Consider the following 26,667-nt stretch of genomic DNA (forward strand, 5'->3'; position numbering starts at 1 on the left):
ACGCCAACATACGCCGCTCCTCTCCTAATTACGCCGTGGACAGTCCCTGGAGTTTTTGCGCGCAGGCTGTTCGCGATTCCACTTCAAACGCTCTCGCTCACACGCCCGCCCCACTTTGAGATGGCAGGTCAGCTCGCTCTGTCACTCCACGAACATCTGAGGGAGATAGCATATAGATTGGATTCAAAGAAACCTCTCCGTTTGAGTCCTCTTTCAAGCTAAAGCTATGCTTGAAATGTTAAGATCTAATTAGCTGGGCGTTTGACGGACTTCTCCCACTTTCAGAATTGTCACTGTCGACATATTGTCACAACATTTCAATTAAAAGCGCCCCCACCCCCCCACCCCCCCCAGTAGATTTGAGCAGAACACAGATTGATTATGGTTGGGACGGCGAAACAACAGCACATTCCACCACGCCGCAGTCCAGCGATGCACTTTAGAAAGTGAACTGCTGAGTTGGGAAGATCGTTGCCCTGAAAAGTGTGAAATTTGTGTGAAAGGTGGTGCTGGCGTGGAAACATGGAGTCATATGATGAGGAGGTGGCCGTGAGAATAGAAGGAGGATGAGGTGTCGCCTTTCTAGCCCGCCTTGCAGGTGTCTGTCTATCTCTCTCTGTCTTTCTACCTCTCTCTCTCTCTCTCTCTCTTTCTCTTTTTCTCTCTTTTCTCAGGGCATTGTAGTTTTTGACTGTGACAAATGGACACGAGACCAGAAACTTCAAGTTCAAGTGCAGGCAAACAGAGGTTTAGCCAATGTTCAGCTTTGGAAACACAAGTAATAATCATGCTAAATAAAAAAAAAAAAAAAAAAGTCCAACTGGGATGATGTTGAGCTGGCCAGAGGAAGGTCTCATGAGCCGCAATATATCTAAAAGATGCTCCACTGAGATCGGAGAGAATAATTTCAGCGTCTTAAACACTATTCATGAAGAGATGCTACCTGGGTAACAGGAGGAGGGGTGTTAACAAGATGATCAGCAGTTGTGAGTTGTGACTATAAGCAGCGATAGCTCAGAAAAGCATTTTGCTCTTGCATCTTTCGCGTTATAATTATTCAATCTTTTTTTTTTGTGATAAAGGCTGTGAAACTGGAACTTTGTCGTTCTTCCACAAGCCTTCTTGCATTTCCTGCTTATGCTCTGTATCCTGCCCAGAGGATCTTGTGTCAGAGAGATCTGTTGAGTATAGTTTTGTAAGTTGAACGTATAAAGCGCTGGTTTGTTTTATTGTGCACTGCAAACGGAGAAATCCCTGAATGACACATGGAACCAATAACTTTCCTTACTTTCGTACTGTCTCAAGCCATTTCCTGGGAAGCATTTTGTGTTGCTAAATTAAATAATCAACTGTTGTCTGACGCATTGTGTATTGTTGTGTGTGTGGGTGTACCCATGATGCTGAGGATAGTAGTGATCTTGTTTTAACAGTTGCCATTGATTGATGGACTTAGTTTGTATGTATAAATTCATCATATACATGCTGTAGGGCAGGCACGTATGGATACGTGTGTGTGTGTGTGTGTGTGTGTGTGTGTGTGTGTGAGTGTGTCCGTGGGCATGTGTTTATATGTGTGACTGCATAAATGCATGCAATCCCATTTGCATGTATTTCACACATGCTCACATAATTTATTTACTTTTCTATTTTTTTTTTTTACAGAGCAGGTTCTTCTTTTCATCCTCCTTTCACTCTGCTCTTTTCTTCTAGTGCTCGCTCCGTTTCTCGGAAACATGCTTACTTTTCTTAAACTCATGCGTGCCTAGTTTGGTGCTGAGGCCATCTAAATATCTCTCTCCACTGTGTGTGTGAGTGTGTGCGTGGGTGTATGTGTGTGTGTGTGTGTGTGATGACGGCTGTTTTTATAATGCCCCCCTGCAAATTTGCATATGTATATGTGCAGATTGTATGAGAAGAGCTCTCACACTTAGAGCAGTTGGATAGGGAGGGCGACAGGGGCCGTTGCAAGGGGTGTGTGTGTGTGTGTGTGTGTGTGTGTGTGTGTATTGAAGGGGGGTCCATGTTGGCGCTTTTACTTGCCCAGACAAAGCCGGCCACCACTCCCAGATGGTTGTCTGCTCTCTTCGGCCATGTGTCTGGTGTGTATGCGTGCGTGGATGTGTGTGCGTGTGTGTGTGTGTTTATGTATGGAGGGATAATTTCAAAGAAAGAGAGAGTGAGGGAGAAAGATGCAAGCGAGAGTGTGTGTGTTAGACAGGCAGAAAGACTGATAAGAGTGACAGACGTGCATGTGCGTGAGTGTGTGCTTGCACATGGGCATATGTGATGCGCGTGTGGACGTTGGGGTTTGCGGAGTTACACACTCCCATGTATCGCTCCTTGGGCCGCTTGGCGTGACGAGAGTAAAAGGAAACTGAGCAGAGTCGAGCTCCGTGGGGTCTGCCATGTTGTCTGTGTCTTGTTCTAGATGCATTAGAATACATAATGCAGGACAGAAGGAGGGAGAGAGAGAGAGAAAGAGAGAGACAGAGAAAGAAAAAGAGAAGGCAGGTATGGATTACGGGATGGACTGACAGAAATGTGGGGGGTGCAGGAGAAGAATAGAGGTAAGGTCTAGCCTGCATGGTCCAGATCAGGCATTGTTTGTCCTGCAGTGGTAATGACCCAGAGACATTAATGGCTGTCTGGCTAACGGGGTCAGCATTAAGGACCAGGCGTTAGGATTATGTTTACTTCAACTGTCCACCGGACAATGAGACAATGACTGAGGCGGTTAGTGCTTGCTATTTTGTTGTGATGTGATACTGATTTGTAGTCAGCATAAATGCAAAACTCACTCAATTTCACGATTTACTCTGCAAAAGAAGCAGAATTATCTACAGAATTCCCTATTTCAGATTAAACGGGGAGTACAATCAAAACTGTTTTGACTTCTATTTTGAAGTGTTGCATGCAACAGTTGAAAGAAAAGTGCATGAAAATTATGGGTTCATACTAAGTTTTGTTCTTCACAAGGGGTTTAGTCTCATATTCAGTCTTAAAATCTTGTTTTGCTTAAAAAAAAAAAAAAAAAGCTGCCTGTGGGATAAGATAATCCCTCTTGTTTTCAATGCAGTTTCACCTGTTTCAAGATTTTTTCTGGGAACAAGCTTCAATATGTTGAAACAAGGCAGAATAAAGCGGAGCAGCCCGCTAGTACCTGGAATACGACACTTGATTGAACAAAATTCTTGAAACAAGGTGATTGGCACTGTAAACAAGTGGGATCATCTCATCGCACTGGCAGACTTTTAGGAAAAACAAGGTTTCAGCGCTAAATATGAGACTCAATGACCTGAAAAGCTTTTTAATCTCTCAACACAGCTTTTTTTTTTTTTGTGGTATTCACTTGCTGTTTTTCTGCAGATAGAGGATTCGGTTCAACTTAACATAGGAAATATGTAAGAGAAAGTAAGGATCACAGATCTGAAATAGAAGGCCTGCCTAAGGTCTCTGTCTAAACTCTGAAATCCCCCGGGGCGGTGCGTTAAAGCAGGCCTGCAGCCCTGTCAAGGAACACTGTCTATCGCCTGGACAGACTCCAGCTTTTCTCTGACCTTGATGTTTGTTTACCTTGTATTCCCAGACATAAACATGGCCCTTGCAGCCAGACACACAGACAGACAGGAAGTTAGCCTTTCTGATGTCTTTCTCTTGCATCTGACTCCTTGCTGAACACTGGGCAGATATAATGTATTGGGGTTTGAAAGCATTAGTGTGTGTGTGTGTGTGTACAAAGTCATGCCCACACAAACTGTGATTTTCAAGCGTACATTTCTGCACCAGCACACTCTCTGCCTGGCCTTTTCCCCCCTCTCTCTCTCTCATACCTGCCAAACTGGTTCCCTCTCTCTTTCACTGCAACAAGCCCTTCTCCTTTTTCTTGACCAGGTAGTATTTTGTTATCAGACAAGAAACCAGACTCCCTTATGACAACCCTTTACCCCGCGGTTCAAAGTGCCACGAAAACCATTCTCTTTTTATACCTTTATTGATGCAGGCACCTCCTCTGCCAGCGAGCGGCCTGGCAGGGAGAGCTTTCCATTGCTGGACATGCCCTGTTCTCCCCAGGCTCTGGTACTGGTGTGGTCTGCCAAGTTGCAGGGCCAGATTGCTGGTAATAGGCCTGCCATTTCCCTCTCATCATCTGTCAGCACTCTGGATCCAACTGCAGGGTCCAAAGAGTGCTACCACTCTCCAATTAAAAAGGTTAATTTGCCTTCACCCATCTCTTCCGCCTCCCCCCCTACTGCTTGCTGTCTTCATTAGCACTCATTCAGTCTCTGTCCCCTTTTACCTGTCCATTTGCCTTTTCTTTCTTTCTTTCTTTCTTTCTTTCTTTCTTTCTTTCTTTCTTTCTTTCACTGCACAAATCCTGTATCATGTCCTTTTGTCTCATATACATTGTTAAAAAATGTTTTTCTTAATACAAGTGAAAAAAAAAATCATCACCGTGCCAGTGGGCTGAGATAATCCCATTTGTTTCCAGTGTTGCTCAACTTGTTTCCAGAATTTCCCTGAATTAAGTATCATTCATCATCATCTTATTTCAACATATTTATACCTGTTCCTAGAAAAAAAAAAAACCCTGAAACTACTGAAACTGCACTGGGAACAAGTGGATTTAAATCTCATTCCACTGGCAGATTTTTTTTTACTTTTTCCAAGAAAAACAAGATTTTAATATCACTCAACATGCGACCAAATGACTTAAAAAGATGGAGGTTCTTTGCCATGCTCTTTCTTTCTTTCTTTCTTTCTTTCTTTCTTTCTTTCTTTCTTTCTTTCTCTCCTCAGATACTTGCCAATGCAAACACTGTCTTGTTTGGAAATAGAAAGTCAGTAGCAGAAGAATGCACAAAGTATTGCAGTAATTCTATGAATTGAGGGAACTTGACAGTTAGTAGAAAAACCAGCCAGACTAGGTGAATGACAGATGATAGCGGGGGGAAATTTTCCACTTACAAGTTGGACATACTTCAGTGTCATTGTCCCCACACAGTAGAGTTGGACAAGTGAGTCTCTTAAGCCTAAGCCAAACCTGGGAGGATGATCAGTGCTCAAGTGAGACCTGTCTCTGTGAGATACAGAGCTGCTGGTCTAGCCTCATCTCCCGAGCATGGCCTCGCTGTGGCTCAGCCTATCTGCTCCATGCAAACACTGGGGATGGAGATCCGCTCCAGACGTGCTGTTTCACCTCCCTTGCTCTCTCCCTGCCTGGCTAACGTCCTCCACTCCAACCCCCCTCACTCCCTGGCTCCTGCCATCTTATTATCTGCAAGGTCCACCTTCTCTTCGTCCTCTTCCTCTTCTTCTTGCCTCTGTAGCAGTGGCACCTCCTCCTCTTCCAACCCCCCACCCCCCCACCCTCTTACCCTCTGTCTGTCTGAATAAACTGTCCTGGACATATGTGGACATGTCGCTTTATGAACCCGAAGCCCAGGAAGGAAGCTGCCCCTAACCGCTGCCTGCGCTGCTGTTCTCTGTCAGTAACCGCTCCTGTCAAAGCTCTGTGTCCCCTCTGTGAGGTTAACACTAGCCAGATAAATGTTGTGGGGCTGTTTTATTTGTTTACTTTCAGGTGGCCGGCTCTTTTGGAGCAAGATATTGAGTAGGCTATTGAGACAGTCATTTGAGTGTATAGGAGAACAGTGGCGTTTCCAGTTATCGGCTCATTTCCTTCATTGCACCCTTGATTTTAGTTTATATCACCTATCAGGTTTTTGCCCCTCTATAGAGTTGTTGTTATGTTTGGGGGCAAGGTCGTTTGAATTCATGTATTTGAAATGTTATTTCCTGCTTAGATCAGAGCTCGCCCTTGCTCAGTAAAAAAATACCACCAGTAACTGCTGGCTTGCAGTGCAGTGCCTGTTTGACACGCGGCGTTACTTACAGTTTCTCTGTCAGTCAATTCCAACGCAAAGTTTATTATTTTAGCAGTGTCCATTGAGTCTTACTTGTTTCAATTTGTCAAAGTTATTGCCAAAAAAGAAGCACGAATTAGTGAAAGAGTTGCCGTTTGAAGGGATCCCTTTGTATTCACAGGGATCTCGGTCACAGGGGACATTTGATGTAGTTTCAAACTAAATGGAAGTCTGTTAGGACTTGGAGCCCATACAGAAATCTAATAATACCAACATACAATATTTGCCTCTATAGCAAAGGAATATGGATAGAGTGATATATGTGTAGCACTTTTATGTTGGATTACACGTGTATCTGATGTATGTGCATAAATAACATTTTTTGAGTTACCAGCGACCACAACAACATGTTGTTGTGGCAGGTGTTAAAAAAAAAAAAAAAAAAAAAAAAACTATTTTGTAATATCTGTTACACACATAGACACCACACATGTATGTGAATGAGGTAGGGCAACAGATAGACATTACTGAAGAACTCTCTCAACAAAATTATTTCCCTCTAACAAATCTATAACTTTAGTCACAGGGTTGACATCTGGTATTAAGCGTAGTGGCTTAAATGAAATAGGGGTCACTCTTAGTAGTTTTAGTGATTAGCATAAGCTAATGACTTCAGAGGATGAACAGGGGGCGGAGACGGATGGGGAGAAAGGGATGGAGGAAGGGGGGAAGTTGTCTGGTTCCCTCGCCCACCATTAAGGGCCTGCCCCTGGACAGGCAGAGCAGGCCAGTTTCCCATGCACCGGTGGCAGAGGCAAACCCTCTTCGGTTACACAAAATGTCTGCCTATATGGCCACGGAGAGAGCTATTATTAGCGTTATTTTGCCTCAGTTATCTGAGAGCATGGTGCTTTTAGGCCCCCTTGTTTGAGTGGCTGACAGACACTTGGGTTTCTGCAGCAGATTAAGTGAAATTTTAGCAGCTTTTTCTTGGGGCCTGCCTGTAAAACCACACAAAGGAAGCAGCTGCCGCTAATGTAATCTAGAATGGGGTGCTACGGTGTAAAGCTGTCCACCGCTGTTTTGTTTTTCCCCTTCTCCTGCTCCCCACAGCTTTTTGCACCACTCTTGCCACCCTTCAACTACACTGCATCCTCTTCAAAAAATATCTTTGTCCTTTCACTACCCTTATTTCCTCCTTTCATCGGTTACACCTCTCTGGTTTGTAAGGGTGGTGAAATCGGACAACAGCAATGAAGGCCATAGGTTTTGAGAGCAAACATATCTTTTTATGTCTTCACGTATCTATACTGTGGTGTCAAAGGTTCATGAGATAGCCGCCGGGTTGTCTCTGATGTTTTTGCCCTGGCACTTTCTCCCGTCGGGTTTTTCCTGTACTCCATATCAGCTGGACATGTATGGAATGAGCATATGGGGCCTTTACGGTTTGACCTTGCACAAACCCACAAAGTTCACTTCTCGGAATGCAACACAAGCAGTCAGCCGGGGTCAATGCCCCGGCAACCTCTGTGTCACTCGGGTTGTCAGCCCCTCTCCAAATGACAGGGTGGATCTTGAGAACCTGAGTTCATGTTGGCAGGGAGTGGAGTTACATTCCTGTCAGGGCTGTCATTGTATAAGTGACATGAGAGAAAGAGAGAGAAAGAGAGAGAGCCAAAGAGATGACACTGCACAAGCAATAAAAATCATACAGTGATGAAATTATTTGGAGTTGCAATTTGCATAGGCATGGCGAGATTTGAGCAAAGTGATGACGCTTCGCATTGAGACCCTGCTGTTGTGTTGGGTAAATGAAGTTTTATTATCCGTTAGAGAAGCAATGGCACAAACATCTGGCCCATAAATCTAATCTGGTGCTGCAGAGTGCCGCCTGAGAAACCAGCACCAGCCATCTCCTGATAAGCCATATATACCAATTTCCAGACATCAGCGAAGATGGAGCAGCATGGTGCACGGGACAACTGCTCTTCCTCACATTTTGAAAGCACTGATTTAGTAAGGTTCTGACCTGTCTGTGTGGCTAGATGCTGCATGTTGGCATGTGTGTGTGTGTGTGTGTGAAAGTGTATGCATTAGCCTCTGCTCATGTATCCGCTGTGTGTGTGTGTGTGTGTGTGTGTGTGTGTGTGTAAGCCTGTCTTGCCATTGCCTGTTCTGGAATGTCTGAGTTCACAGGCCCTCTCTGTGCAGAGAAGATGGCGTGGAGGTGGACTCAGCTAGCCAGTCAGTCAGACAGTCTGTACATGTGTGTGTCCTGTCTGTGCAGCTGTCCATATATAAATCCTTCTGTCACCAAAGGAACACAGCCTTTCTTCTCATGTCCTCCACACCAATACTTCCCCAGCTTTATTTAACAGGTCTAAAGGCTAACTTTAGACCTGTTAAGGTTCTTTTTTTAAAAAAAGAAAAATGTAATTTAACTTCGTCTTGAGTCAAAGAGAAGGCGCTCTGTCTCTTATTTTGTTGATGATGCCTCGGGTGACCCACTGAGAGGCTGCTGGAATGGTTTGTGTCTGCGAGTGCCATCTCCTGCCTCTGTCGGTGTTGGGTCTTGTCTCTCTCTCACTCCCTCTTGCTTTCTGTCTTTCCTGCTCTGTCTCATTTTTCCGTGTTTACCCTCGCTTCTTATTTAGAGGCCTCATAAAAAGACAGAAGAATTTGTTGTGGTGCAACACATATGCACACGTGCACACACACATTCGTGCATGCACTTACACTTCAACACCACACGTGTTTACTTAAACTGGATGACCCAATGGAAATAGCTCTTGCCCCCCTTTTGCCACCCTCCTCCTCTGCTCCTCTGCTCCTCCCTCCTTCTTTCCCCAGGGTAGGTCTCTATAGTCCCCTGCTATAAGCATAGTGATCTATAGGAGCCCTGGACCCAGACAGATTTTTGGCATGGCTGTGCAGGTAGCATTCCTGCACGGTTTGAGATCTTAGGGCCCTAGCCTCGTTAAAAGTCTGATTTATGCTCTACAGCTGGGCACAAAGGAACCTACGGGTTTGCTACCTTAATTAATATCACGCTCGCTACTGCTCGGATCTATGCATGTTGGTGATACACCTCTAGGGAGGATAAGCGTAAAAGGTCCACATCCTGCAGTTTTAACAGACCGCTGCATGCCTGCGCTCAAGGTGTAACCGAAAACGTGTAGGTAGTCGTGTTGCACGTTGTCTCCAATTGATTTTAACATGTCGAAGTGGTGTGCAAGGTGGTTTTATCTGTTTGGACCACACCGGGTCTTACTGTCCGCCATTTTAGCCCGCCTCTCTCACGTTGCTCCAGTGGCTGATCCGGCCACATGTCTTCAATTAGTAGGCAGGAATCTAGTCCAGCGAGCCTCGGCGATGAAGAATTCTGGGGAGCGTGGCCTGCCATCGCCAAGCATGTGGCTCATCCATCTTAGGGGCTGTTATTGATGGTAAACGTTACATGTAGGTATTAACTGGCCTCCTTCACCCTGTTCCCACCGTACCGCTCTCTTTTCACCAGTCTATACAACACAGACAAGCGTCGTTCCAAGTGGCTTGAGGGGGAAAAAAAAAAAAAAAATTCCCTACACGTATCCCCCGTTAACTCAGTTGGGCATTTGTCCAAATCACTTTACAAGTGCTTGGATACTTGGTAAAGGTTTGCCCTAACTACTTCTGCAACCTCCAGGCTGGCTCTAGCAGTATTAGTGTCAAGTGCTGGCTATTGAGCAGAGTAGCACAAAGGAAACATTTGTAGGTCACTTTGAATATGTGACCACTTCCTCTCTCTGCCACATCTCTTCCTGCTTCTGTCAGAATGTCTTGAAGGGGGCTGAATTAGGCCTGAACAGGAGGCCATTTTGCAATTTTAATCACGGTTTGGAAAGCGTCTGGGTGGAGAAGTGGCCCGGCACTGTTTCTCCCTTCTGTATGAATTAATAATGGAGCGTGGAATGCAAGGGACGAAGGGACGGGTGAGTGGGGCATTGAGGTCACGCCGTCAGTTGCCATGTCCTTGTTAAACCGTCGGTAAACTTTGCGTCTCAGACTTTACTGAGTATGACTTTGCAGTAAATTTGCATGATGCCCGCATTCTGGAAAAAAAAAAAAGTACACTGAACTTTTGATAGAGTATGTTTTCGTGTCAAATCCAAAGTCAACGTCGTGTCTTTTCTCATCGCCGCTTCCTGATGTTCTAACGGAAATGCTTTTGCGAGTTACGCCTGACCCCGAGATACCCCTCAATCTAAAGAGTCCGGCTATTGATGTTTCTCCGAATTCTTAACCACTCGACCACCGTGTGCACAGTCACACACACCAGATGGGACGCGTGTTAAACCCTCAGCCCCCACAGCTTCGGGCCATGGGACACTCCAACACACTGGCCCTCTTGTATTTAAGTGCCATGTCCCTCCACAATGCCTCGAGGCTCGTATGCATAACGGCCTGCTATGATTGGCCCAAGCTCACATGCCCTGGTCCTCTCACCCTGAGGTGGTAGGACAGGGTGAAAAATAACTGCATGTTTCAAACAGCCCTTGTTCAGCGGTATTTAAATGATGGCCCAGTGCAAAGAGCCCGGTCTTGGGAGCTTCTGGGTTTACTGCCAGCGTGTTCAGAAACAAGCAACAAGGTCAGATGCAGCGATAACCGCTGTAGTCCGTTCCCTGTGTTGCAAGAAACAACTCCACACTTCTGCTTCCTCAGCAGGGGACGGGAAGTTTGGATTTTCCCGGTGAACCAAACACATCTGGAAGCCCAGCTCCCCTCGCACCGCTCCACCTTCAATCCCCAATGTAGCCCAGCGGCGATTTAGATAATGATGAGGTACTATCCCGCTCTCTCTGTGTCCTGCTCTCTTTCTCTCCCTCTCTCTCTCTGCTTAGGCTTGTTGTAAGATGTGCCTCATTTTCTCTGGAAGTATTATTTACAGTGCTGGGGCACCCAGGGCACGGGGTGGAGGAAAATAGAATGCACCTGTACACTTAAACTGGTCTGATGGATGGATTTTGAGATGAGTGGGTGGGGAAAGAAAGAGGTGTATGGAGCAGGTGTGTGTTTTAGGCCAAGGGTAGTATCCTATAGAGGTAAAAAAAGAAACACAGTTAGAAAGAAACTGTGTTTAAGTATGTGTGTGACTGTATGTGTGTTTGTGTGTGTTATAGGGCAAGGGTAGAGTCCCACAGAGGTGAGGAAGAGAGTTATGGAGGAACTGTGTCTGTGTATCTTTATGTGTGTATGCGTGTGTGTGTGAGCAGCCCACTTTAACCTCTCTCAGTGCTGTCATCAGAGCGTGTTAAGAGAATAGTGTGATGGAAGGAAGAAGAGTAACTGAGCAGTATGCAGGCTGTGGGAGGGGAGAGAGGGGGGAACAGCTCCAACCCCCAGACGGGCTAAAGTTGTGTGTGTGTGTGTGTGTGTGTGTGTGTGAAATGTGTGTGTGTCTCTAGACTTCCATCAGCTCAGAGATAGCCGAAAGCAGGTCTGAGCCTGTGTATCGCCCCAAGTCTCAAATCCCACCGTTTTCCCTTAAAATGTATCTACCCTTCTTTCTCCCTTTCTCTCTCTCTCTCTCTCTCTCTCTCTCTCTCTCCCGCACACACACATTCCTGTGCATGTGTGTGTGCTCTGATATCGTCACTTAAATCTTCATCCTCATACAGCTAGCCAATCCACAGCGACTGAGTTCTCTCCTCTCCACAGAAAACAGCTAAATGTACAGGACATGGACAAAATAACAGAAACACCAATAATATATGATATCAAGCACCTAATAATGAACTGAGCATTCTAGGCCTTAGGAAATGTTCAGTTATTCTTGCCCTGATGTTATACTAATTTTTAACTTTAGTGGGATGTTACACTGTTCTTCAAAATGGAAAGTATCTTGTTTTTCCCATGAAAGTTCACTATTCTTTTTACATCTTGTGATTGTGGGGGCCATGGAAAGCATTTGACTGCATCCTGGTGTTCATAAAACCACTCCTCATTATGTTTAGTGATGTGTTTGGGGGTAGTAACATGTCGGGATGTGGGAGCATCATAAGAGAACAGTGTCTGGCTCATGGGGTTACCTGGTGCTGTGCAGCAGCCTCACGCAGGGCGTTCAGTGGAGCAGCTGATTCTCACAAGATTGTTAGTCTTACAGTTCCAGATCCACCGCCGTGTTTACCATTTGGCAAGAGACACTGTTGGTTAAATAGGTGTGGGTGGCAGGGTGTCCTACTGGTTATTGAGGTCATTCCCAAACTGGAGGGGCTCAGTTCAAAGTGTTGTTGTTCCTGAAACAAGATAATTAACTCACGAACTTGCCCCAGGCGTGACACAACCTCGATGATGCTGCGCCTCCGACAATTTCAGCCATGAAGCTTGAATAAAGTTTATCCATAAACATTTTTTGCATTGTTCTGTAGTCCAGGTTTGTGCTTCTTACAGCAGGTCTTTGTGTGTCGGCCTTGGATACAGCTGACTCAAATATGACAGCCATAATGCAAATATTATGCTTGTGAGGTTGCTAATGGTGAGGTTTTTTGTTTGTGTAACAGAGGTATTTATTCAATTTTACAGTTATTTTTCTGGCTATTTTTCATTTTGTGGCCGTGTTAAGCATTCACCTATGTGAAATAACAGTCTAAAGAAATGTCTAAGTTACCCAGCAGTACATAAATGAATTGAAATTAGCTTCACCTTTATCAGCTGCAACATTGAACTGATGAACACATTAATACATCGAATAACATATGTGTGATTCTGAAATGTGCCATTCTGTGTAATGAGCACTTTTTTCAGTATGAGTTTGCTACTTTAACTATATTGTGATGCTGATACTTTTGTACTTTTATTTAAGTAAGATTTTGAATGTAGAAATTTTACTTGTCACAAAGTGTTTTACACTGTGGTACTTTTACTAGAGATACTTTAGATAAAAGTACAACCCTGTCTGTAGACATGCATTGCAAGATAATCCGTTTGCACTGAGCACACTGTTGGGTACAAGTGCCAATGCACAGGGATTTTTTTTCATGGCTGTTGTTTGCTAGTTCTTTCTTTCATATGTTCACTGTTCACTGCCAATGTAATATTATCCTGGGATGCTGGCACAATCATGCACTGGTGGCTGTGTGTTTGTAGAAAATTGCACCCAACCGTTCCCTTATTGGACAGACACATTAATAAATGGATTAATGAAATTATTAGTGAACATTTTTTTCCTTTTGTTTACAAAAGAGTATATGTATCTACATTTTTATTCCATGTGGAAAACTTTAATATATTTGTTGATTTTTTTTTTTTTTTTTTTTTTTTACACATTAAAACATTTCTGTTTGGTATCACCATATCTATATTTTATATTCACCCACATGCATTTATTAAGGCAAATTTATTTCACAGAAATTTATTTCACAGAAATTCAAAAATGCTTTTGCATATTCATGAATAAAACTATTGATTGCCATACCTTTTTTTTGACACATCTTACACTGAACGTCATTTGCCGCTTTTGGAATTGCGATTTAATGGCCTCAAAGTGAGATTCCATTTCCGCGTGGTGTTTCCAATATTTTGTCCATCTCCATGTATGTCTCTGGAGACTGAAGAGGGTGATAGCGCGGAGGTCAGCCACGGGGCCCTGTATGCTCCGGTGAAGGCGAATCACGTCCTGGCAAATGGTATGCAGGCTCATAACGCGCTCCACTCGTCCAATAGCCAGAGACGAAACAGTTTTGACAGTGTCGAATGCCCTGCCCCGGGGCCTTATCATCCTCCGCTGCCTGCCTGCCTTCGCTCCCCTGTTTCTCCTCTCCTGATGCTATCTATCTGGAGATTTATGCAGAAATGTGCAGCGAGTCGACCTCCCTGGTCTCCCTCCATCCTTCCTCCAGCCTGTCATAAGCTGAGCTATGCAGAGATAGGGAGGCTCAGGCTGCTGGCCTCATGTCTTATGGAGACTATCTTGTCTGCGCTCTTCATATAGGGATGATGCTTGTAAGGAAAGACAGGCAATGGACTAAATCTTGCAGTCTGTATTTTGAAAATCATGGCAGTGCTATTTTCTTTTGCTCCTCTAAGCCTGCAGCGAGAGGTTTGGAGGACAGGAAAGTGTCTTCTATTCTGTTCTCTTCTACTCTGTTCCATTATATTCTATTCTGTTTGTATTCCCATAAGCTGCAGCTTATTGAGACATATCTTTTCCTTGACAGAAGACTTTCTACATTTCCCCTCTAAAGTGCTCAGAGACTCCTCGCCCATCTGGGATATTGCCCAAGTCCAAAAATACTCCTACTTGATTAAGTCTTCTCATGTACCTGGATATGTGTGCTTAAACTGACTTGGCAGTTTGCGGTGTCTTAGATTCCAGTGCTTCATTTAATGCCTCCTCCATTGTTCAGTGTTAGGTTTTTGTTGACGGTGGTTTGATCCTGCGAAGCGGATCCCAACTCAATAAACAATCTCTGCGGACGCTTACATAAGCGATGGTCCATTTAATTAGACTGGTTAAGCTTAGAAGCCCAGAGGTCTTTTCACTGTACCATTAGAGCTGGGATGAGAAACAACAGCATGCAGCCTCCCACCGTCGCTTGTGAGCTGAGAGCACATAATGATGTGCACCAGAGACACGGCTGGCCCTGCCTATTATAAGGTCTGCCGGACCGAGCCGTGCCCAAGCACGAAGCTGTCCAGCTGGGCTTAGTCAGAATGGGAATGGATGGATGGAGAGATGGATGGGTGAATGGTCAGTTCAAACACAGTTCAACCGAGAAGAGATCAAAGGGACTAAGGTAACGCAGGGAAACAGACAGCGTGGAGCAATGCTAATTTTAAAAGTAGTATGGCAAGTGCATTACATACAAATGTCGACACAGACGTGGCACACGCACGCTGATGCTTCCTTGCAGAAGTGCATGCATACATGGACCCGGACATATAAACACACTCACAATGAGCGTGTATGCTCATTAATGAAACCCTCGCATGCATGCAAAAGCACATGCATATGTAAAATGCCCATCGCACAAGCACTCACTTCCCCAACAAACATACATGTATGTCTACACGCACACACACGCGCTACTTGGCTATTGTGTTCGGTGCATGCATTCACTGGCCCCTGTGTGGGTACCATCTGGCCATAATGGTGTCTTAGTGACTCAGAGCGACGCCTCGACTCCGCCGTTGCTCTTATCAACTTTCAGGAGAGGGAGAAGGGGAAAGGAAAGGTAATAAGTGTGAAAGTCTGATTTGAGACAAAGCTACAGCCAGCAGATTACTTTATACTGGGCACAGGCCCTCAAAGACCACCATGCATCTTTATCTGGAGATCTGTCCCCCCCCCCTCCTTGCTTGCTCGATGCCAACCAGGCTTTTCTTCTCCCAGTCTGCCTCTGTCTTTCCCTCTCTCTTGGGTCTCTGTGCTTGCTCTCCAGTCTCTCCGCCTCTTTCTCTTTCTGTGCCTTTTCTCCCATCTCTCTCTTTCTTTCTCTCTCTCTCTCTCTCTCTCCCTCTCTCTGTGATGTGTGTAGTGGTTAGTGGTCAGCATCTCTCATTGACACAGTAATGTGTGGCCCAAAACCGATTCCCAGCCAGCATTGCAGGCCCCGCTCCACATCTGACTTGTAAAAGACTGGGAATCAGGATATAGGCCCGCTCCATTCCCTGGCTAGCTTTCTGTTTAGTAAACCGCATTTCCTGCATCCGGCTTTGTCTCAGGAACAAGTGTTGGTCAAACAAGCCTTTTGTCTGTGGCCAGTGGCTCGGCACGCCACAAAGAGTCTAGCCCGGCACAAAGAAGTGAGTGTATGAGCCCAAGTGTGTGTGGCTGTGTAAGAGAGAGGAGAGAGAGAGACAAAGAGAAGAGAAACAAGGAGGGAGGCCAAGGCCAGCCGAGTCTTTCTGTATCAGGTATTTGACAAATACAAATACCAGATGCAGAGGCAGATAGAGCGAGGAGGCACTAGTATGAATGCAAGGCCACGAAGACCACAGCAGAATAATGGTGCCGAGTATAATCAGCGATCAAATGAAGAACTTTATTTTAGTTTGCTTGTCAACAAATGCTTTCCCACGTGAGACTTTGTCAATGTCACAGGTAAGTCCGGTGAAAGTCGCGCACTCGGGAGTGAAACGAGCCGGATATCAAAGCCGAGATCTAATGAGCGCCTTGGACCCTCGTCTGCCTCGCCACTCCTCTCCCCGGCTTCTCCTCTCACCTCACCCTTCACCCCTCTCCCATCCATGACTGTGAATACCCTAATGACATAAACAGGCTAGTAATCACATTAACGCCAGTTACGGCCCAGGCACTCTTAAGAGGCAGTGTATCGACAACCCTCCTCCTTCTCCAGGCACTCACTCCAACACCTATAAACACTTATGAATATTGGCAAGGACCTGCTATTAGCATAATCATTTTTCAGGTGTGTGTGTGTGAGTGCTCGCTAGACCCCAGGCGACTGATAACTTTGGGAAATGGGCGGTGACATGCTGTGTCCCCCATGCCTCTCTCTCTCTCTCTCTCTGTCTCACTCTCTCTGTGTGCCGTTCTCCTCCTCCTTCTCCTCTTGGAAGCCCTGGGAGCTAATCCTGTTAGCCCGTTCCTCCATTAGCTAAATGACCAATATCAGTGAGAGCTGCGTGGTCACACCAGGACAGTCTCGGCCCACTTGTGGGGTTGGTCAAGGACAAAACTCAAAACGGAGGTCAAGCCAAGTCCGCTAACTTTTCGGATGCACGGACAGAGTTGGAGTTTGAGGGACGGGTGGAGGGAGGGATGAATGGATGGAGGGGGAGACTTTTTGCTGACAGTTTCTGTTTTTTTTTTTTTTTTTTTTGTTTTTTTTTTAACTTAACGCACCATTAACTTGCCAGCTCTGGGTCAAGGCCGTGGTTTTCTTGGCGACTGTTGTTTGTTTGTGTTTGTTTTTGCGTGTGCGCGGCTGTGTTTGGGTGGATGGGTAAGAAGGGGGAAGGGTTGCACGGATTCACGTCTATGGACGGAGTGTCTCGGCATGAGAGAGAGAGTGAGAGAGACAGACAGACAGAGAGAGAGAGAGAGAGTGTGAGGGGTGAGAATGAGAGTGGGGGGTTGGGTAACTCTAGCCGGGGTAACAATAGGGTGATCTGCATGGGCAAAGTGTACACGATGCCTCAGCCTCCGAGACTGTTTACACTCATCCAGCCTTTTGCTTTGTCTGGTCAGCTATTGTCTGGTCCGTGGGACGGCGGTGAATATGGTGTCAGCAGCCACAGGCGACCATATCTGCTTTTTAAGGCGCCGTAATTTCCCCTCTGCCCTTGCGTCAGTCGGCCTTGTGCTTTTTGCATGGGCCCTGGATCATATTCTTTGCCTGATAGCAGTGCACTGTGCCCACTAAGACACCATAATAGCCTCCCCCTGCTTTGTGTTGCAATGTGCTGAAATGGCCTTGAAGGGGTTGTTAACCCCCCTTCCTGTTTCTCCCTCTCTCTGCTCCTTCTCTCATCTATACCGTGCCTCTTTAGTTCTCTATATTTCCATTTTTTTCTGATTATCTTTCTTCCTCTTTCCTGTCCTCCCTCCCCCTTTTTGCTCTCCATTTCTTTCTCTTTTTGCCTGTCTCTCCCCCCAAAGTCCCCTCTTTCAGCCTTTGCCATGAAATGGCAGCTAAGGGGTTGTCAGTGTGGTTTCTCCTTTCTGCTGATCCTATTTCAAAGGGACCTGGAGATCCAGCATTAGCCCCAGCTCTCCTGCTCTCCAACCCTAACTCACCACAGACCTAGAGTTGCTGGAAAGAGAGAAACAGAAAGGGAGAGAGGGAGAGTTCTCTTTTATTCCATTAGAGGACAGGCTTGTTTATAAGATCATCCTTCCTCCTTTACATATTTCTCTGCTCTTCTATTCTAAAAATCTTTAAGGCCATCAAACGCCTTGTCAGAATATCTTTTTTGCTTCTTGAAAAACTGTCCTTCTATCCCTTTGAGGACGGCCATTAAAGACAGTAGACGGATAGTGGGCTTATTTAGATATCTGCTGTGCTGTTGTTGAGAATCTGGGCATGTATTGGTCAGGCTTGCCGATGCCAATCAATATGTCCGCTGCTTGGACATGGGTAACAATTATCGTTTCCGCATGTGGCGTGAGCACTGTCTGTCAAATGTCCACAGATGAGGCGGTGATTGCACAGTGCAAGACACGCTGTTTTACATCCATGAGAAAATGAATTGAGTACCGGTTTTGAAGGCGCAGTGTTGTGGCTCTCGCGTCCTTCAGGATCGTAGCGGTGGCTTGTCATTAGGAATGTCCCCTTCACGCCACACTTCTCTCCCTCCGTCCCTCCCTCCCTGCCTTCCCGTTTTCCCTGCCTCCTTCCATCCAACCCTCCAATGATCCCTTCCTCTGACGGACAGGACTGTGTCTCGAAGGAGCGGACGGCGTGTGACCCCCTTTACGCCCCCCTACTGCCGCCCTTGTCCTTCACAATAACAGGAAAAAATGTATCTACTTTCCTCATGCATATATTCTATACGTTCACGCATGAAAACCAGGTTGTGGAAGTGTGTATAGCCTGGAAATCAAAGCAAAGTGGACAACAGAGGCCAGGTTATAGCAGCCGTTTTATGAGTAATATGGGTCTTTTTATTTAAAGCCATAAAAACACACACACATGATCGGAATACATACATATAACCAAGGCCAAAGCTTTATCCAACGTAATGGGCACATTTTATTTGTGCTTATGAGAGGGGGAGAGAAAATGTGTATGGGCAAATGGCTTTTTTATGATGGAAAAATTCCATAGTGGGTCAAAGCCCCTTGCAGGTGGCAGCAATTAACTGTAATTTTTGCAGATTGTAATGATCCATAATTTACCAGTGTACCCCCCCTCCAACTCTTTTCAGTCCAGAGAAAAAGGTTTGTGTGGAGGTTTGATTGGGTGCACATTTTATGGCGTGTTCTGGTCTTTAAGTGAGATTGTTCCGAGAGGGCCGGGGTGGCGGTACACGAGATAGCAGGGAGAACCGTGAAACACCAATCGCTTCCCTCTTTCTCTCATCCACAACATCACTTTTTTTTTTTCTCTCAGCAGCCCTCTTCTCTTTCTGCCCTTTCTTCACCCCACAGTCTCTTAGCCACAGCAGGCTTAAAACATGCAAGCCCGTCCATCCACCATCTTAGGGATGGCTCGTAGTCACAATCACACATACTCAGTCTCTCTTCCTCGCTCTCTTTTTTTGCTCTCTCTCCCTCTCTTTCTCCCTTGTTCTCTTTCTCTAGCACAGTATGGCCATGGTTTGGGTTCAATGTCTGCAAATGACTTCAGAAAAATGCCCTCCAGTGAAAAAAGAAAAAAGAGAAGAAAGGATAAGAAAGCCAAGAGATGAAAGAGGGAGCACATTTGCAAGTGGCGGATGCTTCTTATTTTGCATATCTCTCACTTCTGCTTTCCCCTTCTTCTCCTTTTCTATTCACCTGAGAGGATTTAAATAAATCCATAAAGCATGAAATATCAGAAATAGAAAAGTAATGCATGAAATGCATTTTCATAGGCGCCTCCCCACCCACACACAAACACACATACACAATTTTCCCCTCACTTCTTTTCGCTGGGAACGTGTGTTTTATGTGATAAACGCCACTACATTTTATTAACATGTGACCTCTTATTTGTATTCAGCGTTAATATGCAGCATCAGATACATGTCCCACTTTAGCCTTGCTAATTCTGTAAACAAGGCATTGGAGGGGAGATGAGTGTGTTTAACGAGATTAAGAGCGCATTGTCAGGCAAATCTCGGGTCAGCGTGCAAGTGGTATTGAAAGTCAATTATTGTCTGAAATATTCCTATGCCTTCTCAACTGTGTAAATTGTGTATTCGCTGCTTGAGATGTCTCTTGGCACTGTGTTTTGTTTATTCTTTTGTTTAGGGTAGCTGTCAGCTGAAAGTGAAAGACTGAAGAGAAAATGTAAAATGCATGCCTAATCTTTAACAGATGCTATAATTCAGGACCATCTGATTTTGTAATGACAATGCAAAAAACATGCATTGACAGACTGAATTAGAATTTTATAATGCCATGCATAATGTCCAGCAAAGTAAAAAGGGAGATTTATTTCTCTGTGTCAACAAAATTATTTTCATCCTTTAGAGGGGCAATTTCAGTGTGAGGTGACCTAATGCATGGCCGTGTCTATTAATTAAACTGTTAGTAAATGAAACATTAATTGTATCCAAGAATAAAGAGGGTTTACTGCTAAAAAAAAAGAAAAAAAAGTCAGTTGCATTTTTTGATGACCACATTGCAATATTTAGAGCATTTTCTTACGTAAATACATAGCAAGCTACTGTGAAGCAGCTGTTGGGAAGCAGGAGATTCTTTGCTTAAAGAAGTCATTACTTAAAGCATTTTACCGCAGTCAGATAACCGTTAGTTTCTCTGTCTCTCCCTTTTTCCTTGGTCAGATAAAGATGAGCCCAGCAGTTACACCTGCACCACGTGCAAGCAGCCCTTCACCAGTGCCTGGTTCCTGCTCCAGCATGCCCAGAATACCCACGGCTTCCGCATCTACCTGGAGAGCGAGCCCGGCAGCCCCCTCACCCCTCGTGTGGCTGCAGCACCTGGAATGGGGGGTGATTGTGCCTCCTCCCAGCCCCCACTCCATGCCGTCCACCTGGCTGATGGCAGCCCCTACAGCCTCCTGAGGATGCCAGGCTCCGGGTCTGGTCGGGATGCAGCCTCCACCCCTCGTGAGGGTCGTTACCCCCGGACCCCACCGCTGTTTAGCCCCCCGCCGCGCCACCACCTCAGCCCCGATGACCTCGCCCTTGCCACCCACCACCCCAGCGCCTTTGACAGGGTGATGAGGCTCAACTCAGTGCCGCTGGAAGCCCCTCCAAGCATGGACTTCTCCAGACGGCTACGCGAGCTGGCAGGGAACACGACCGGGTCGTCCCCACCTCTGTCCCCTAACCGGCCCAGCCCTATGCAACGGCTGTTGCAGCCATTCCAGCCAGGATCTAAGCCCCCATTCTCAGCCACGCCTCCTCTCTCCACATCTCAGTCACCTTCTGCGTCACGCTCCACGCCCAATCCCGTTTCCAACATGGCCCAACCCGGTACCCCTCTTAAGACAAAGTCTTGTGAGTTTTGCGGGAAGACCTTCAAGTTCCAGAGCAACCTAATCGTTCACCGGCGCAGTCACACAGGGGAAAAGCCATACAAGTGTCACCTGTGTAACCATGCCTGCACACAGGCCAGCAAACTGAAGCGCCACATGAAGACCCACTGTCAGAGCAAGTCTTCGGCACTCAATGCCAAGTCAGATGACGGCCTCTCGACTGCCAGCTCCCCTGAGCCTGGGACCAGTGAGCTGATCGGCAGCGCCACAGATGCTCTCAAATCAGTGGTTGCCAAGTTCAAGAGCGAGAACAATGGCCTGATGCCTGAAAATGGAGAGGAAGAGGAGGAAGAGGAGGAGGAGGAGGAAGAAGAGGAGGAAGAAGAGGAGGAGGAAGAGGAGGAGGAAGAGGAGGAGGAAGGGGAGGAGGAGGAAATGGAGGGCGAATCTGGTGGAGGAGGAGGAGAGGGAAGGAATGACTATCGTTTCAGCCTGCGACTAGAAGGGGCCCGGCATCACCAGAACAGCGAGGCTCTGCACCCGCACCGCCGCAGTACATCTCAAGAGCCCGGTGATGAGGACTCGGCCATGGAGTCAGACCGGGCAGATGACTGCGGGACCACCACTACCATCAATGGCCTCGGCTCTCTTCCCACCGACAGCCTATCCAGGAAGCTGCTGGGCGGAGGGGTCAGCCCTGGCTCCCTCAGTCCCCTTTCCAAGCGCATCAAGGTGGAGAAGGACCTGGATCCCCCTACACCCACCATCCCAAACACGGAGAACGTTTACTCCCAGTGGCTAGCCGGCTACGCTGCTTCGCGACAACTCAAGGACCCCTTCCTCAGCTTTACAGGCGGGGACTCCAGACAATCGCCCTTTGCCTCCTCATCAGAGCACTCGTCGGAGAACGGCAGCCTGCGCTTCTCCACTCCGCCCGGCGAGCTGGACGGGGAACGCGCGGCGTCAGGACGCAGCGGCACCGGCAGTGGGGCCAGCACCCCCCACGGCAGTGGCGGGAACGGGCGGCCGAGTTCCAAGGACGGCCGCCGCAGTGACACCTGTGAGTTTTGCGGCAAGGTGTTCAAGAACTGCAGCAACTTGACAGTGCACCGGCGCAGTCACACCGGGGAGCGTCCCTACAAGTGTGAGCTGTGCAGCTACGCCTGTGCCCAGAGCTCTAAGCTCACCCGCCACATGAAGACCCACGGACAGATGGGTAAGGACGTGTACAAATGTGAAATCTGCCACATGCCTTTCAGTGTGTACAGCACTCTGGAGAAACACATGAAGAAGTGGCACAGTGACCGCCCTCTGGCTAATGACATTAAGACTGAGTAGGCAGAGAGCAGCATGCTGGCAGCTCTCTCTCAGCTCCCCTTGGCTAAATAGCGACCCTGGCTAACTAGCAGATAAGTGAGGGGAGAGGACAACAGGGTTAAACACCAGTACACAGTACAGCCCTGTTACCATCCCCCCATTGGAAAAAGCTGAATGCATGATCCATCATCGGGGCAATACTATTGCATCGAACGCAAAACTTTTTGAGCCTTTCTATTGTGCAATAATTTACACGTTTTGTACTTTTTGTAACTGGACAGCATGCTCGGTGTGTTTTGGCTACTTAGAAAGATAATTGTCCTTGGCTGGTCGGTTTGGTTGTAGTTGTGTTGCTGTTGATACTTTTGATTTCTTCAACATAAAAAAGTTAGGTATGAGAACCCATGCTGCATACATACTGTTTTACATATCATGTACAGTTTTGTGTTCAGACATAGTAGACAGTGGCATATTATCAAAACGTCAAGACAAGCAGGGTCACATTTTAAACTGATCTTTGTGAAAGATTTTCCATGCAAGATTGAGATAAGATATATATATAAAAATTGGGCTGCCTATGAAATGCTAGGCACTAGCGCCATTAAATATTTCCTTTACAAACAGCAATGAAATTAACAATATGGTGTGAAAAACAAACAACAAAGAGTGCCTTGGATATTTTACCTGCATTAGTTAATCCTCCTTTTTTTGCTATAAGCTTGGAGTTTCAGCTATAGAAGATTACAGGACATGTGTGTGCACATATGGAATAAGCAGGTCCTTGCATCAAGCACCTGTGCGACCCTGTCGTTTTGTGACTTAGCAGAACATAAAGAACCAGCTGAAACGAAAAAAAAAAAAGAAAAAAAAAGATGATGTATATCTCTGGTAAATCATTTATCTGCCTGACTCATGTATATTGTTATTCTCCAGATTATGATTCTGTTTACTGGCATGTTACATGCTAAAAAAAGGAGTTCGGTGCGTGGAGTTTAAGTTTTGGTTTAGGTGTTTTAAGTTTCCCGGTACATGTGTACCATATCGAGAGGGTACTCTAATGAGTCGTTCTAATGCTACAAACGTAAAGCTCTTAATGTTCCAGAGTGTTTTATTTTCTTTGAACAGTAAAGGTTTGCAGTTTTTTGTAAGTAGCACAAAACTATGTTGTCAGCATTGCTGGGATCTTCGGTGTCAGCCAGGCAGGCAGTGTAGCCAGCAGTCACTTGACGACTAGAGAGAGGGTTTTAGTTGTTCTAAGCCAGGCAGATTTGGGTGAGGGTGGGGCAGGGGGGCAGGGGAGTCAAGGCGGGAGAGGGTTCAGGTTCTGGGAGGTGGGAGGGTTAACCAGGTGTCTGTCTCTACAATTCAAAATTGTATCTCCTTATAGCGCTTATTTCTCTTTACCATGTTAGATATTAGATGTCCTTAAGTAATCTGAAACTCTTTTATTAACTCACATTGGAAATAAGCTAAAAACAGAAGCCCAAATCAAATGTCAAGAGTTTGAATTTGGTGAAACAGTTTTTTTTTTTTTTTTTTTTTTTAAAACAACCATGCCCCCCTCCACACACACAGTGTTTTAAAAGATTAAAGGAGCCTTTCACATGTTTTGTGCTCTTTTGAGTTCACACGCTCTAGACCTCATTGTGGTAGTTTTAGCATTTTTAGCTTCATCCCCTGTCATTGTTGATGATATAGCACTTGTCACTCTGCCTTGGATTCTGTATCTGTCTCTCTAATCGGAGGTACAGTCGGTTGAGTATAAATTAAGGACCGGATTTCGGATCTGGGACTAACTACGTGCACTGTTCAATTTTCCCAGTTTACAGTTGGACGCTCAAGGGAAAACTTGCTCTTATGCTGACAGATTGATGTTGTGTCATTGCTTCGCATAGAAAAAAAAAAGAAAGAAAAAAAAAGATCTAGAAACTGTTGCCAGCCATGTTTTCTCCCAGGGACTAAGCATCAGTTTGGCTCCTGGGGTATCAACGCAGGAACCGCCATAGAAATATCCTGCTTCATACCAACTATAGAAATATACTGCTCAATACAGAAAAAAAAATTGTTTTCTACAAATTTGATTAAAAAAGATAAGTAAATTGTGTTGTTGATTTTTTAAGTAACACTTCAATATCTTTAGGGGAGAACTCTATTTAAATTTTGTTTTAATTTTTATTGTTTATTGTTGTTTCTCTTTTCTGTCTTGGTGATTCCCAGGACTTGATCACTATGTAATGAATATGAAATGAACATGTCTCTCATCTTTTTTTGCCTTCGCTATACACAAGTCTTCAGGTTGAACAAAAATTTGCATTGGGGAGAGATTTATGATGATATATGAATATATAGAGAGAACTTAAACACATAGGAAAATGCACACTCATGTAAGTTCCTATGTTAAAAACACATTTATGGTCTACTTTTTTCCTGTATTTAGAATGGTATTTGAAATTAATGTTCACTTAGTGTAGGCACTTATAGTATTTATGTTGGAGCCTGTATTTTTAACTGTTTTGCCTGTACTCTTTAAAGGTTTCAATGTACCCTTTTTTCTGTAGTGAAAAAAAAATCCCAACAAGCTGCCACCGTATATTTTCTTAATTTGGCAGGATAATATAGTGTGAATAATTTGTATGCTTGAAAATAAGTATGTTTTTGAAAAATAAAATGTTGTGGCGTTCCCCAAGGGTGAGAGGTCATATGATGGCCTTTTCAGGCAGTCCCGCTGGAGTAACCACAATGAGGTAAAAACAGGTGGTTGTACATATCTTTTTAGTTTGTTTTTATATTTTTCTCCTGCCATTTTATATGCAGTAATACAAGCTATTGTTGGGTTTTCTCGTTAGTCAACTTTTTACTGTCCTTTCACATGTACCACCTGATGACATTCCAGCCGTTTTTGAAAAAGACCTATAGTCATATGCAATCAATCCAACATGAATCCGAACATTTACTGCAGTTTTTGTTTTGTATTTTGTTTATCTTTTTTTTCATTGCCAAAAGAAACATGGTGCTTTATAATTTAAATGTGGTACATCTCATATGCAAAGCATATTCTAAATGTAACAGAAATCATTAAGTGAGGTGAAAAAGAAGAAAGCTTGGTACATGTTTTCATCAATGATGGTAATGAGGTACATTTAAATTTTCAGTCTGATTTCATCCTGTTTTCTGTATCTGCTCACCAACATGTTTGTTCTGAGCTGAACTTGAACTTGACCTCCTGCATTGGTTGACATTATTTATTATTACTATACACACACATACACACGCTCTGTTCAGAACAGAGCCACCACAAAACAAATCAGTACATTTTCTCTCTCGTGGTGAATTCTGATGGTTTCTTTTCTCTGTTTGATGACCAAAGGTCATTGACCACCAGTTATCAGTTCTTGCTCTATATAGAGATTTTTTTTTTTTTTTTCATTTATGGAGATGCCACTCTATTTTCAGCTGTTGTCTGCATTATTCTCTTCACTCAGCCATTTTGTCTTGAAAAAAATAAAAAATAAAAAAAAAAGTTTTGACAGTTGTCTTTATTTTATTTTGTTTTACTTTGATCTCGATTTGTGTTTAGTATATCACCAGTGAACATATACTACGTGTTATGAGCTTCTCACACAAACACGCACATTTTGATAGATGCCATGCTGCACTAATGAGCACGTTGTGTGGATGTGCGCTCATGGAACCCCAGGTGTGTTTGCACGGCTCAACTTGAGTCACCAGGCATGGGGGTGGAAGTTCACCTCCATATCTCTGGTCTGTGGCCTTGTCAGGTCATCTATGCGTCTGTGTTATATCTCCAACCCTCCCCCACCCCCCCACCCCCACCTCCCACCTCCACCCCATCCTCTGCCCCATCTCTTCCTGTCTCTCTCCCCTCTGCCTCCCCTCCTCGTTCCCCCCTCCCCCTTTGTCCTGCTCTGTCTTTTCCTCCCTCATTTTCCTCCCTGCCTGTAGCTCTACCTTCGGGCCTCTTTTCCTACTTTTATGCCTTTTCGTCTCTTTTCCTTCTCTTTATTGTGCTGTGTGTAAGCTTAGATATCCTCCAACATCCCTATCTCTCCTACACCCCCCCTCCACCCACCCACCCTCCCCCTCTCTCTCCTCTCTCTACTGAAGCACTGGAGGGCAACGTGACAGACTAATCGCTCTCCTTGTCCAAGCCCGGCGCTGTTTGCCTAGCAGGGCCAGATTAAAGTTCACAGATAGAGAGAGGTTCCTGCTTAGGCCAGGTGTTGACAGTTAAGATAAAGCAGAGTCGCAAGGAAGTGGGGGTGGTTGGGTGGGTGTTGTGAGACAGGAATTGTTTGTGAGTGTGTGCGCGCGCGAGTGCTTCTGCACACACACACACACACGCGCGCGCGCACATTTTATGTTCATGGAGGGGG

The 26,667-nt window shown here is 45.4% G+C and overlaps 1 protein-coding gene across 1 annotated transcript in view; it reads left to right on the forward strand.

The window, feature by feature from the left end:
- LOC115366381 (B-cell lymphoma/leukemia 11A-like) overlaps positions 1-25,751 on the forward strand; it is a 39,556-nt gene extending 13,805 nt beyond the window's left edge. The window contains exon 3 of the mRNA XM_030061799.1: positions 20,301-25,751. Within this exon, the coding sequence (XP_029917659.1) occupies positions 20,301-22,294 (1,994 nt within the window). The 3' untranslated portion in view covers positions 22,295-25,751. The remainder of the gene's footprint in view (positions 1-20,300) is intronic.
- Positions 25,752-26,667: the final 916 nt, after the last annotated feature.

Source organism: Myripristis murdjan, chromosome 1 (assembly GCF_902150065.1).
Source record: "Myripristis murdjan chromosome 1, fMyrMur1.1, whole genome shotgun sequence".
Taxonomy (NCBI): domain Eukaryota; kingdom Metazoa; phylum Chordata; class Actinopteri; order Holocentriformes; family Holocentridae; genus Myripristis; species Myripristis murdjan.